General features: G+C 43.2%; 2 protein-coding genes across 2 annotated transcripts; one reads left to right on the top strand and one right to left on the bottom strand.

Moving 5' to 3' along the window:
• Positions 1–5,038: 5,038 nt before the first annotated feature.
• Positions 5,039–7,591, bottom strand: LOC147596680 (cyclin-dependent kinases regulatory subunit 2-like). Its single transcript, XM_086769429.1, has 3 exons — positions 7,545–7,591; positions 6,408–6,535; positions 5,039–5,091 (listed from the first exon to the last, which is right to left on the bottom strand). Exons 1-3 carry the CDS (start codon positions 7,589–7,591, stop codon positions 5,039–5,041), a joined length of 228 nt encoding a protein of 75 aa, XP_086625555.1.
• Positions 7,592–8,114: 523 nt separating this feature from the next.
• On the top strand, positions 8,115–10,776 carry LOC147596679 (cyclin-dependent kinases regulatory subunit 2-like). The gene is made up of 3 exons (XM_086769706.1): positions 8,115–8,173; positions 9,281–9,408; positions 10,724–10,776. The coding sequence occupies exons 1-3, from the start codon at positions 8,115–8,117 to the stop codon at positions 10,774–10,776; spliced, it is 240 nt and encodes a 79-aa protein (XP_086625832.1).
• The last annotated feature ends 2,788 nt before the right edge of the window (positions 10,777–13,564 follow it).

The raw sequence follows: 13,564 nt of genomic DNA, 5'->3' as shown, positions 1-13,564 counted from the left end.
CAGCGAGCATGATTGAATCCCTCTCCCAAGGTCAGTTTGCTTTCACTGACACCGTACTGGCTCAAGAAATACCCACATCTCTCTCTTCTTTGTTTATGAGAAGAAGCTTGTTTCAACGCTTTATCTATTAAAGTCTGCACATATTTCAACACACACATGGAATACAGATCAAAATACATATATAAAAAGCATGAATAAGCATCCTACAGCTATTTGTAATAAGCTTATATCAATCCACCAAAAAGATTTCTTAATATATCAAAACCATCACTTTGTTGCAGTTTCTGTACTCCTTTTTGCAAGTTTTGAATACTTTTGTGAATAGATTCGGAATGACCAGACAGATTCAAGCAGCAAAGCCCATCAAAATCCTGACAATCATGACTTTGTGCTAATAATAAAAAATCTACTACTGATCTATTCTGTTACCAACCCGACAACACCAAAGACACCGTCAAGCAAGAGGATGATGATCAGCTGGGTCAGAGCAGAGAAAGGAGGCAGGCACAGCACCTTCAGGGCGTCCCCTGTTGTTAATAGAGTGTGCTCTGGGTCCCTTCTCTCTCCTCCGCTCCGAGCCACCTCTGTCTACACCCTCAGCAGATTCAGTGAAAGAGTACTGACTAGACGTTGCTGCACGCGTGGCCAGCGCATGCAACAAGGCCTGTCAAATATGTGCTCTGCAGGCTAACAGCGGTTCTGTTTTGTAAACTAGCGTAGCGTATAGAATCTACATCAGTTAGCAGTGTTGATAGTGCCGATGCAATTGCGTTTGTTCACTTAGCAAGCCAACAGCCCAATTTATTTAGCGTAGCTAACGCCTGGGCACTTGCCACACCAGGTGCAAAGATTGCAGCAGCAATAATTTCACTTGGTTTCCAAAACTCCATATTATCTTGGCAATCAGATTCAAAGCTATGTATGCTTCATTTAGGTCTTTTATGCTGTCTGGATTTTGATATGTTAGTGCTCGCATGATTACACCATTCTGTGTCATTGCAATGTATAGGTCTTAAAGCATTTACAATCATTACCTCTCTAGAAACATTAGCTCCTGAATAGTTAAAAAAAAAAAAATAGGCAGAAGTCCATCTTTACTGATCCCAAAAGTTCCATCTCTTGTAGTTCAGCACTCAGCACTCACGGCTGCTGTTGTTTTACACAGAGTTGCCGTCCTACCGCTATCTGGCAGGTCAACCAAGCATGTTCTGAAAGGGTTATTTGCAGATGATACAGACAGACAAATGGTGTCCTGTCCTGTGGCACCAGCCATAGTTACCCACACGTTTGTTCCCTCCATGACTGATGTCCATGGAGCTGCCACACAGCTTGTTAACAATCCGACGAACGCAAGGCGGCTTGGAGCGCTGGTCGTATCCATCGTGCAGGGATCCACTTGTTTACTGCTCCTGTAGAGACACAAGTGTATCCTTTCCCCCACATCATAAGAGGAAATGGTCCTTCCCAATTACCGGTTTCCAGATTCTTAACCATCACCGGAGCTTGCCCTCGGATGGCCTCATGTACAGTAGATGATCCAAAATGTTTCTGTATTGGGGAAGAATTGTCACTCCAGTGATTTAGAAAATTGAGCATATACATTGCTTTCGCTAACTTTTCGTTTGCAGATTTCCCTTCCATTCCCCCTTCTTGTTTTAACAGCATATTTTTAAGTGTACCATGGGCACGTTCAATGATTGCCCGTCCAGTGGGGTTATGTGGGATACCAGTAACATGCTCGATGCCCCAAAGAGCAAGGAAGGTTTGGACTGCACGAGAAGCATACGCTGGCCCGTTATCTGTTTTTATACGCGTGGGAACCCCCATGAAAGCAAATGCTGACGTCCAATGTTGGTAAACATCTCGAGCACGTTCTCCTGTATGAGCAGAGGCAAACAATAAGCTGGAATGGGTATCAATAGTTACATGTACATATTTGTGCCGGCCAAATGATGGGACATGAGTTATATCAGATTGCCATAATTTTTGAGAGCACAAACCACGCAAATTAACCCCATATAAAGGTGGCATAATTGTGTTTTGGCAACTGCTACAGGAACGCACAATTGCCCGAGCTTGTTCCCGTGTCAGCTTAAATTGTCATTGAAGGACTGTAGAGTTTTGGTGATAAAATTCATGGGATAGCTTAGTTTGCATGAGTGTGTTTGCAACAAGGGCCGCATTAGTGAGAGCATCTGCTCTTGTGTTACCTTCTGTGACAGGTCCTGGAAGCGAGGTGTGAGCTCTCAGATGTACAATACAGTAAGGATGATCCCGCACGTGTAACACCGATAATAGCTGTTGAAACTGATCATACAACAAAGGATTATTAATTTCCTTTAACATTGCCTGTTCAACGCGTTGTATTACATCGACCACATAGGCAGAATCAGAGACAATATTGAGGGGTTCATCTTTTCACTTATACAAGGCTCATACCACTGCCGCGAGTTCTACTATTTGGGTTGAACCTTTTACCAATTATACGTCATGATGCCACTTATCATTTTTCTTCCACACAATCACGGATTTGTGCCTTATTCCTGATCCATCTGTAAATATCGTTAAGGCATTTTCTATGGGAGTGTAACTTAGATGAGTTGCTGGATACAACATTAATTCTCCTAAAAATTTCAGCATTGGTTGCTTAGGCCAATGAATGGAAATCTATAGCAAAACTGTTTGTAATGCCATTTGTGCTTCTGGAGTGAGTCTACTTTAAGTATTTGGAATAGTGGAGAAAGCAATTCTGTAGTGTTATAAATGAGTTGAGTCCCAAAACAGGATTCCAATTATAGTTTCCAATTTATTGAATAGAAACAAGCAAACAGCGCTGGGTGCGCCGGGAGTCTTTGCTCCACCAAGACGCACACCCCTTTGTTTACAGTTACAGTAGGTATAACCTCTCCCGGTCCCCCCATCGTGCCTGTCTCCTTTTTGGGAGCTCACAATCAGCCCAGCCCGGCTGCAAGAAGTGGGGAGGAGATGAGATGTGAAGAGACCCTGAGAGGCCTCTGCCTGCCTGTTGTGAAGAATTTTTCTTGTAAGAGGAACGGCTGCAGACGCCAAGGTCAGTGAAGGAGGGGGAGGAGTAATGCTGCTCTTGGCCAAGATTCCCCTGCAGCCTGTGGTGACAACCATGGTGAAGCGGGCTGTCCCCCTGCAGCCCATGGAGGTCCACAGAGGAGCAGAGATCCACCTGCAGCCCGTGGAGGACCCCACGCTGGGGCAGGTGGATGCCCGAAGGAGGCTGTGGCCCATGGAGGGCCCACGCTGGGGCAGCCTGTTCTGGGGAGACTGCACTCCGTGGAAAAACGACCCGCGCTGAATCAGTTCTTGAAGGACTGTAGCCCGTGGGAGGGACCCCATGCTGGAGCAGGGGAGGAATGTGAGGAGTTCTTCCCCTGAGGAGGAAGGAGCGGTGTGAAGTGATGAACTGACCGTAACCCCCCCATTCCCCTGGGGAAGGTGGTAGAGATAATGTTAAGCCCAGGAAGAGGGAGGGGTGGGAGGAAGTTGTTTCGTTCTCTTTCTCCTTATCCTGCTAGTTTTAGACATAAATGACTAGTTTTCCCCAAGTCGAATCTGTTTTGCCCGTAACAGTAACTTTAAGGATTTCTCCCTGTCCTTATCTCAAACCTCAAGCCTTTTTTTTCTTATATTCTCTCTCCCTATTCCCTCGGAGGGTGGAGGGAGTGAGAAGTTATACTGAGGCACTATAAATAAATAAATAAATAAATAAATAAAATCTATATTTCAGGGCTACTACCACAGGACCCCGTGATACAACAGGGACCAGTTTGCAGCAACTGATCACCCCTGAACTTGCTTGTTATACTGAGTCCATCTTGCTCACCCACACTGACATACAGCTTTCTAAATAAGGACTGATTGGAGTTTGACTGTATTAGCTATTATGTATGATACTTAAAGAAATTGAATATGTTCTGTTCTGCTACCAGCAAGGTTTGTTAGATGGAAAGCACTGTTTACTTTGACCACACTTCTAAACCACTGCTGTCCACACCCAGAAAAAGTACAAGGTAGCTTCCCAGGAGGGAAAAAAAACCAAAACAAACCAACCAAACCCCACCCCACACACAACAACAAAAAACCACCAAACAAACAAAAACAACAAGAAGACAGGAAGTGCAGGAGGCTAAAACCCAACAAAAATATTGGGGCAAAAAGATAAATTGGTACTACTAAAATAACTTCAGTGTTAAAAAGCTCAATGAAGTTTTTAGTATACTGAACACCTAAGGACAAGTTTACACCATAGCAATAGCTTAAGCCACTGCAGGATATGTAATCACATTACAACCAGCATCAACTCTAGAGGCTAGTCTGAGTATTATCTAATCACTGCTACCTTTCTTTTCAGATTACTTAGCTGCTATTTGGGAACTAGTCAGAGGCAGTTGCAAAACTCACTTGATTTACTTTTAACTTTTATAAGAGCAACTCAAGTAAGGGTCAGAAGCTTAAGACTGCAGGGTAAAACAATTCCTGCATAGAAACAAAGTAGCTTTGCCAAGTTAATTCCCGCCCCCCCCCCCCCCCCGCCCCCAAGTGGGTACCCCTTCATGTTAGGCAAGAATATTAGTTTTGTCTGGTTAAATAGGACATTCAAGTTTTATAGAGCATTAAAAGTTTATTTCTTTATGCCTACTACTGAACAGATGGAGCCATTGGATTTGAACATGCTAAACTGTTTAGTAGAAAAGATAAATGTGAAAGTTACTGAACACAGGTAACAAGTGATTATCTAGTCAGAACACGCAATACGTAAATTAAACAAATTAAATGAAAAGTCAAATAGGCAATTACATTAAAGATAACTTCATTAATCTTTGAATATCATAGCAGCCTACTTGGAATTGCATTTGACTGAGCTTTGTTGCTGTAGATAATACAGCTCATGCACAGGTATGGATGTATGTTTTATACACTTTCAAGTACTCATTGAATGCTACCAACATATATACATTCATACACTTAAAGCTCCAGAAGATTTAGGAGATTTCTAGAAAGCAGTTCATTTTTGCTCATCCTTTGGAAGAGGTCTTCTGAAGAGAAGAATATGTGGCTCTGAAAATAAAATTGAACAAAGCATCAGCCTGTCACTCAAGTCTTGATTACAGATACTTCTTTGATTTAAAAGAGCTTGAACAACAATTGAAGCTTCCTGTCAGATAACAAGCAGACTAAGAGATCAAACCCACAGGAGGGTCTCCATGTATAGTATTTCCAGATCAACTTTGTAGTAACCATGGAATAGTCACAGATGCATGCTTTTGAAAATTTAATACCAAAAGTTGACAGTTTCATAAGCTTAAGGAAGTAAAAAAAAAAAAAAAACAAAAAACCAAAAAAAAAAACCAAAAAAAACCCCACCAAACAAAAAAAACCAACAACCCACCCAACACCCCCCTCCCCCCAAAGCCAGCAGAACTGATACTAGTTCTGTCTCTACAGTGGGCTATTTGATGGGCTTTATCACTGTAACTTACTCTAATGAACTGGTGATTCTGTCCTGGTCAGGTATGTACTAACTGACAAGCATTAAAAGCCACTTTAGTTATCAATAACACAAGTTGACTGCATTAACATTGACTTAATCATAAATACCTTCAAAAAAAGCACAAAGCAATACATTCAAAGTATCAAAGGTGTCCAGATAAGACTAACACTGGAAGATTAGGCTAATTACTTCTTCTGATTCTTTGGAAGCTTGGGACTCCATGGGACTAACTGCAATTCATCTAGCACCAGTTAAATCATCATTGACAAGACTAAGAAGGTATTTAGAATGGTTGTTCTCAGTATTTTATACTTAGTGAAGTTTTAGAGCTTCACAGCCCAGTAACTGAAAAGACCCATGGCTTAAGCGTAGCTTTTAGCAGGCAGCATAGCTAGAGCTCAAGCTATAGTATAGAATTTTTTCATCGCATTGATACAGGATCTCATCTAGGTGAGCATCTATTAGTTTTTTTGTACTAGGTAGGTATGTCAATTTCATTATACAAAGATGTGCTGCTACATTAAGTTTGGGGCAGTCACTGAGATACTAACATAACTCAAGATCTCACCAAAACCTCATTTTATAGGCAGAGATAGGAACATATTCAAATCTAGTGTGTTTTGTCCGCTAAGAGGCTGCAGATACCTAGAAGGAAGGTAGCATTTTCCATGTCCAGTTCTGAGAGTGAGGAGCGAAGGCTTAGAATAAAGGATGCTTACGATGGTAAAAATAGCAGGCAGATAAAGAGGAGTCTAACCATTTAGCAGGAAACTCCAATTGGATTCTAGAGGAAAGTAATTACACACTAAGCTTCAGTTTCAAGCACCAGAGAGGTGAGATTTTAGACTCCTTTGTTCATCTTGTTTTGTTTAGCTGTGCTTACCTGGCTCATGGATCATGTAGTGAACCCAGCCAAGACTTTGCTGAACACCAAGTCGTCTCCATTCCTCTTCAGACATTAGATGAGGTTTTGGTACTTGCTTTGAAAGTTCTCTTGGCAGCATCACATGTCTATAGAAGTTTAATAATTGAACTCATATTACACACACCAACAATTGTCTTAGTGTACACTAGAAAACTTGCACGGATCTGGAAATGGTAGCAGCGGTGTGGGGGGAGCTGTTAGCTTCTGCCGCTGCAGGGGGACGCGGGGCGATAGTGAGGCTAGACAGTGTCCTTGGTCTCATTAACAACAACTCTTTACCATTTCCAGATCCGTCACCTGCGAAGGCTGTTGGATCATCCCCTTACGTATCATCCATTGGATGAGATCCTCTGTACCGCTAGAGGAGACACTCCCGCCTACCTCCTTAGCCAGTACCTTCAGAACCTTCACCGTTTCCTTGACGGATACTGTCGACATTATGAGGTCTGGATTACCCCGAGCCCCGCTTGCCCTGGTGCACCAAAAAACCCGATCCGCCAGATCCCGCCAAATCACATCGGATCATGTCGGGGTCACCACTTGTTGCCGCGCGACAACTAACCGACCCCCGCTACCGGGATCCCATCCCGGGGAGACAGACACAGACACGGATGCCGTGGAGTCAGCTCTCAATTTACTGCTGCGTCACATCGCAATATATGCCCGCTACGCAAGCCCGTACACCCGCTACGCACGCGAACGCACCCACCCCCTACGCCCATGTACCTATCCGTGCCTAGCACGAGGCATTGTGTCAGCAAGCGCGCAAATCGTTGCGGTCCGTTCTTCCTGTGTACATGCAGCCCCGCTCGTAGCCTTGTTGCTGCCTTGCAGGGCCCCACAGGTTGCTGTTCTGGCCATGGTTATACACCTAGTTTCCTAAGGAAAATCTCCTCTTGTTTTATCACTAGTATGGAGTGCTCTCAGGCAGTAAGAGTCGGTTTAGTTGGGTCTTCAGGTCAGATCGACCCTGAGGTAAAAAGTTCATAGTCCCAGGTAGCGTTTGTTCTTCTAAGCAAGTCATATTACAGTTAGCGCCTTGCCTTTCACAGGTCTCTATGGGGTCAGAGGTTCCTTCAGGGCATATCCACATACAGCATGGGGTCCTCCACAGGCTGCAGGGTGGATATCTGCTCTGACATGGTCTTCCATGGGCTGCAGGGGGACAATCTGCATCACCATGGTCTTCTCCACAGGCTGCAGGGGAATCTCTGCTCCGGTGCCTGGAGCACCTCCTCCCCTTCCTTCTTCACTGACCTTGATGTCTGCAGGGTTGTTTCTCTCACATTTTCTCACTCCTCTCTCCCAGCTGCTGTTGCGCAGCAGTTTTTACCCCTTCGTAAATATGTTCTCACAGAGGTGTTACCACCGTGGCTGATTGGCTTAGCTTTACCTTTGTAAAGCCCAAAATTCACGCCCAGACCGACCATACACACAACCCAACCACCACCCTCTTAGATAATCAACTCCCATAGCTCCCAGGGATTGGTGGAAAGACAAGCATTGGAATTACGCAACCATCTCCGCTGACGCGGCCACGCAGCACGCCATTGGCTGGCCTAGTCCACCAATAAGCATTGAACTATTAGATTCAAATTGAAACGGGCACGGATTGGTGTGGTTAGTTTGTGAGAAGAGCAAGTGCTGTTTCTGTCTCCGCTTGCTATGGCTAATAAGCAGATCTACTATTCCGACAAGTATTTTGACGAGCAGTACGAGTATCGGTGTGAGACCGTGAGGGTCGGGCTGGGCTGGGCTGGGCTGGGCTGTCTGAAGGTCCTTGAAAGGGGCCTCTGTCGCCAGTTTGAGGGAGGGGAAGATATGATATGATATGATATGATATATGATATGATATGATATATGATATGATATGATATGATATGATATGATATGATATGATATGATATGATATGATAGACTGGTGGGTGCCTCTTTCTCGGACTCTGAGGTGACTTCAGGAGAGTAAGCCCCGCTGGTGGTGGTGAGTGTAGCTCTAGGGAGCGGCGTTATTAGCTCACCTCTGCGGAGCCATGGTAGCTTAAAGCTCCCGGGGAGGAGCAGTGTCGTCTTGCCTCTTTATCACGGGCACTCGCGATAAAGACTGTTTGAGGTGGGGAGGAGGGGGAATCGGGCGATTCGATTGCTGGTTTTGGTCTGCCTTGTCCCCTTTCTGGAGTCGTCTCTAGTAAACGGACAATGCCAGCTCCGGTCAGAGGGCGTTGAAGGAAGCGGTGGGGGTGAAGCCCGCTAGGGTCTCCCTGGCGCAGTGGCTGTGGCAGAGGGGGATAATGCTGAGTGGAGGGCAGCGCTGCTGGATTGGTAAGAGTTCGACCCCAGCAGCCGGGACCTGGGTAACCTTCTATATGTTCTTTTGAAGCTATGCTGTAGCACTGGTCTGTTCTGGATTGTAACTGATGCTAGCAGGAGTGACTTCTAAAAGTGCAAAGTCTGTAATTTTTCTAATTGTGTTAACTGCTGATATGATAGTTAATTGTCATGATGAATGTACTTGTGTACCACAAGTACTGTGATTAGAGCATGCAGGGGACCGATTCTTCTGTTTTAGGCAGTAAGTTGAAGATTTCAGTGTACAGTTGCATTAAAGATGTAACATCTGGTAGGCAAAGTGAATTTAAAGTTGCTGTTTTGAACTGATGCTTCATAATCTAATTAGGATCCATTAACACCATAGGCTTCTTTCTTGGAGGTTTTTGGTATTCATAACCGAACTTGCTTATTATCTTTCAGTATATATCTGTGCAAGTTTTCTAGTGTACACTAAGACAATTGTTGGTGTGTGTAATATGAGTTCAATTATTAAACTTCTATAGACATGTGATGCTGCCAAGAGAACTTTCAAAGCAAGTACCAAAACCTCATCTAATGTCTGAAGAGGAATGGAGACGACTTGGTGTTCAGCAAAGTCTTGGCTGGGTTCACTACATGATCCATGAGCCAGGTAAGCACAGCTAAACAAAACAAGATGAACAAAGGAGTCTAAAATCTCACCTCTCTGGTGCTTGAAACTGAAGCTTAGTGTGTAATTACTTTCCTCTAGAATCCAATTGGAGTTTCCTGCTAAATGGTTAGACTCCTCTTTATCTGCCTGCTATTTTTACCATCGTAAGCATCCTTTATTCTAAGCCTTCGCTCCTCACTCTCAGAACTGGACATGGAAAATGCTACCTTCCTTCTAGGTATCTGCAGCCTCTTAGCGGACAAAACACACTAGATTTGAATATGTTCCTATCTCTGCCTATAAAATGAGGTTTTGGTGAGATCTTGAGTTATGTTAGTATCTCAGTGACTGCCCCAAACTTAATGTAGCAGCACATCTTTGTATAATGAAATTGACATACCTACCTAGTACAAAAAAACTAATAGATGCTCACCTAGATGAGATCCTGTATCAATGCGATGAAAAAATTCTATACTATAGCTTGAGCTCTAGCTATGCTGCCTGCTAAAAGCTACGCTTAAGCCATGGGTCTTTTCAGTTACTGGGCTGTGAAGCTCTAAAACTTCACTAAGTATAAAATACTGAGAACAACCATTCTAAATACCTTCTTAGTCTTGTCAATGATGATTTAACTGGTGCTAGATGAATTGCAGTTAGTCCCATGGAGTCCCAAGCTTCCAAAGAATCAGAAGAAGTAATTAGCCTAATCTTCCAGTGTTAGTCTTATCTGGACACCTTTGATACTTTGAATGTATTGCTTTGTGCTTTTTTTGAAGGTATTTATGATTAAGTCAATGTTAATGCAGTCAACTTGTGTTATTGATAACTAAAGTGGCTTTTAATGCTTGTCAGTTAGTACATACCTGACCAGGACAGAATCACCAGTTCATTAGAGTAAGTTACAGTGATAAAGCCCATCAAATAGCCCACTGTAGAGACAGAACTAGTATCAGTTCTGCTGGCTTTGGGGGGAGGGGGGTGTTGGGTGGGTTGTTGGTTTTTTTTGTTTGGTGGGGTTTTTTTTGGTTTTTTTTTTTGGTTTTTTGTTTTTTTTTTTTTTTACTTCCTTAAGCTTATGAAACTGTCAACTTTTGGTATTAAATTTTCAAAAGCATGCATCTGTGACTATTCCATGGTTACTACAAAGTTGATCTGGAAATACTATACATGGAGACCCTCCTGTGGGTTTGATCTCTTAGTCTGCTTGTTATCTGACAGGAAGCTTCAATTGTTGTTCAAGCTCTTTTAAATCAAAGAAGTATCTGTAATCAAGACTTGAGTGACAGGCTGATGCTTTGTTCAATTTTATTTTCAGAGCCACATATTCTTCTCTTCAGAAGACCTCTTCCAAAGGATGAGCAAAAATGAACTGCTTTCTAGAAATCTCCTAAATCTTCTGGAGCTTTAAGTGTATGAATGTATATATGTTGGTAGCATTCAATGAGTACTTGAAAGTGTATAAAACATACATCCATACCTGTGCATGAGCTGTATTATCTACAGCAACAAAGCTCAGTCAAATGCAATTCCAAGTAGGCTGCTATGATATTCAAAGATTAATGAAGTTATCTTTAATGTAATTGCCTATTTGACTTTTCATTTAATTTGTTTAATTTACGTATTGCGTGTTCTGACTAGATAATCACTTGTTACCTGTGTTCAGTAACTTTCACATTTATCTTTTCTACTAAACAGTTTAGCATGTTCAAATCCAATGGCTCCATCTGTTCAGTAGTAGGCATAAAGAAATAAACTTTTAATGCTCTATAAAACTTGAATGTCCTATTTAACCAGACAAAACTAATATTCTTGCCTAACATGAAGGGGTACCCACTTGGGGGCGGGGGGGGGGGGGGGGCGGGAATTAACTTGGCAAAGCTACTTTGTTTCTATGCAGGAATTGTTTTACCCTGCAGTCTTAAGCTTCTGACCCTTACTTGAGTTGCTCTTATAAAAGTTAAAAGTAAATCAAGTGAGTTTTGCAACTGCCTCTGACTAGTTCCCAAATAGCAGCTAAGTAATCTGAAAAGAAAGGTAGCAGTGATTAGATAATACTCAGACTAGCCTCTAGAGTTGATGCTGGTTGTAATGTGATTACATATCCTGCAGTGGCTTAAGCTATTGCTATGGTGTAAACTTGTCCTTAGGTGTTCAGTATACTAAAAACTTCATTGAGCTTTTTAACACTGAAGTTATTTTAGTAGTACCAATTTATCTTTTTGCCCCAATATTTTTGTTGGGTTTTAGCCTCCTGCACTTCCTGTCTTCTTGTTGTTTTTGTTTGTTTGGTGGTTTTTTGTTGTTGTGTGTGGGGTGGGGTTTGGTTGGTTTGTTTTGGTTTTTTTTCCCTCCTGGGAAGCTACCTTGTACTTTTTCTGGGTGTGGACAGCAGTGGTTTAGAAGTGTGGTCAAAGTAAACAGTGCTTTCCATCTAACAAACCTTGCTGGTAGCAGAACAGAACATATTCAATTTCTTTAAGTATCATACATAATAGCTAATACAGTCAAACTCCAATCAGTCCTTATTTAGAAAGCTGTATGTCAGTGTGGGTGAGCAAGATGGACTCAGTATAACAAGCAAGTTCAGGGGTGATCAGTTGCTGCAAACTGGTCCCTGTTGTATCACGGGGTCCTGTGGTAGTAGCCCTGAAATATAGATTTTATTTATTTATTTATTTATTTATTTATAGTGCCTCAGTATAACTTCTCACTCCCTCCACCCTCCGAGGGAATAGGGAGAGAGAATATAAGAAAAAAAAGGCTTGAGGTTTGAGATAAGGACAGGGAGAAATCCTTAAAGTTACTGTTACGGGCAAAACAGATTCGACTTGGGGAAAACTAGTCATTTATGTCTAAAACTAGCAGGATAAGGAGAAAGAGAACGAAACAACTTCCTCCCACCCCTCCCTCTTCCTGGGCTTAACATTATCTCTACCACCTTCCCCAGGGGAATGGGGGGGTTACGGTCAGTTCATCACTTCACACCGCTCCTTCCTCCTCAGGGGAAGAACTCCTCACATTCCTCCCCTGCTCCAGCATGGGGTCCCTCCCACGGGCTACAGTCCTTCAAGAACTGATTCAGCGCGGGTCGTTTTTCCACGGAGTGCAGTCTCCCCAGAACAGGCTGCCCCAGCGTGGGCCCTCCATGGGCCACAGCCTCCTTCGGGCATCCACCTGCCCCAGCGTGGGGTCCTCCACGGGCTGCAGGTGGATCTCTGCTCCTCTGTGGACCTCCATGGGCTGCAGGGGGACAGCCCGCTTCACCATGGTTGTCACCACAGGCTGCAGGGGAATCTTGGCCAAGAGCAGCATTACTCCTCCCCCTCCTTCACTGACCTTGGCGTCTGCAGCCGTTCCTCTTACAAGAAAAATTCTTCACAACAGGCAGGCAGAGGCCTCTCAGGGTCTCTTCACATCTCATCTCCTCCCCACTTCTTGCAGCCGGGCTGGGCTGATTGTGAGCTCCCAAAAAGGAGACAGGCACGATGGGGGGACCGGGAGAGGTTATACCTACTGTAACTGTAAACAAAGGGGTGTGCGTCTTGGTGGAGCAAAGACTCCCGGCGCACCCAGCGCTGTTTGCTTGTTTCTATTCAATAAATTGGAAACTATAATTGGAATCCTGTTTTGGGACTCAACTCATTTATAACACTACAGAATTGCTTTCTCCACTATTCCAAATACTTAAAGTAGACTCACTCCAGAAGCACAAATGGCATTACAAACAGTTTTGCTATAGATTTCCATTCATTGGCCTAAGCAACCAATGCTGAAATTTTTAGGAGAATTAATGTTGTATCCAGCAACTCATCTAAGTTACACTCCCATAGAAAATGCCTTAACGATATTTACAGATGGATCAGGAATAAGGCACAAATCCGTGATTGTGTGGAAGAAAAATGATAAGTGGCATCATGACGTATAATTGGTAAAAGGTTCAACCCAAATAGTAGAACTCGCGGCAGTGGTATGAGCCTTGTATAAGTGAAAAGATGAACCCCTCAATATTGTCTCTGATTCTGCCTATGTGGTCGATGTAATACAACGCGTTGAACAGGCAATGTTAAAGGAAATTAATAATCCTTTGTTGTATGATCAGTTTCAACAGCTATTATCGGTGTTACACGTGCGGGATCATCCTTACTGTATTGTACAT

Source organism: Chlamydotis macqueenii, chromosome W (assembly GCF_036417535.1).
Source record: "Chlamydotis macqueenii isolate bChlMac1 chromosome W, bChlMac1.mat, whole genome shotgun sequence".
NCBI lineage: Eukaryota > Metazoa > Chordata > Aves > Otidiformes > Otididae > Chlamydotis > Chlamydotis macqueenii.
The sequence above is the reverse complement of the archived record's forward strand: the minus strand, read 5'-3'. Positions and strand labels throughout refer to the sequence as shown.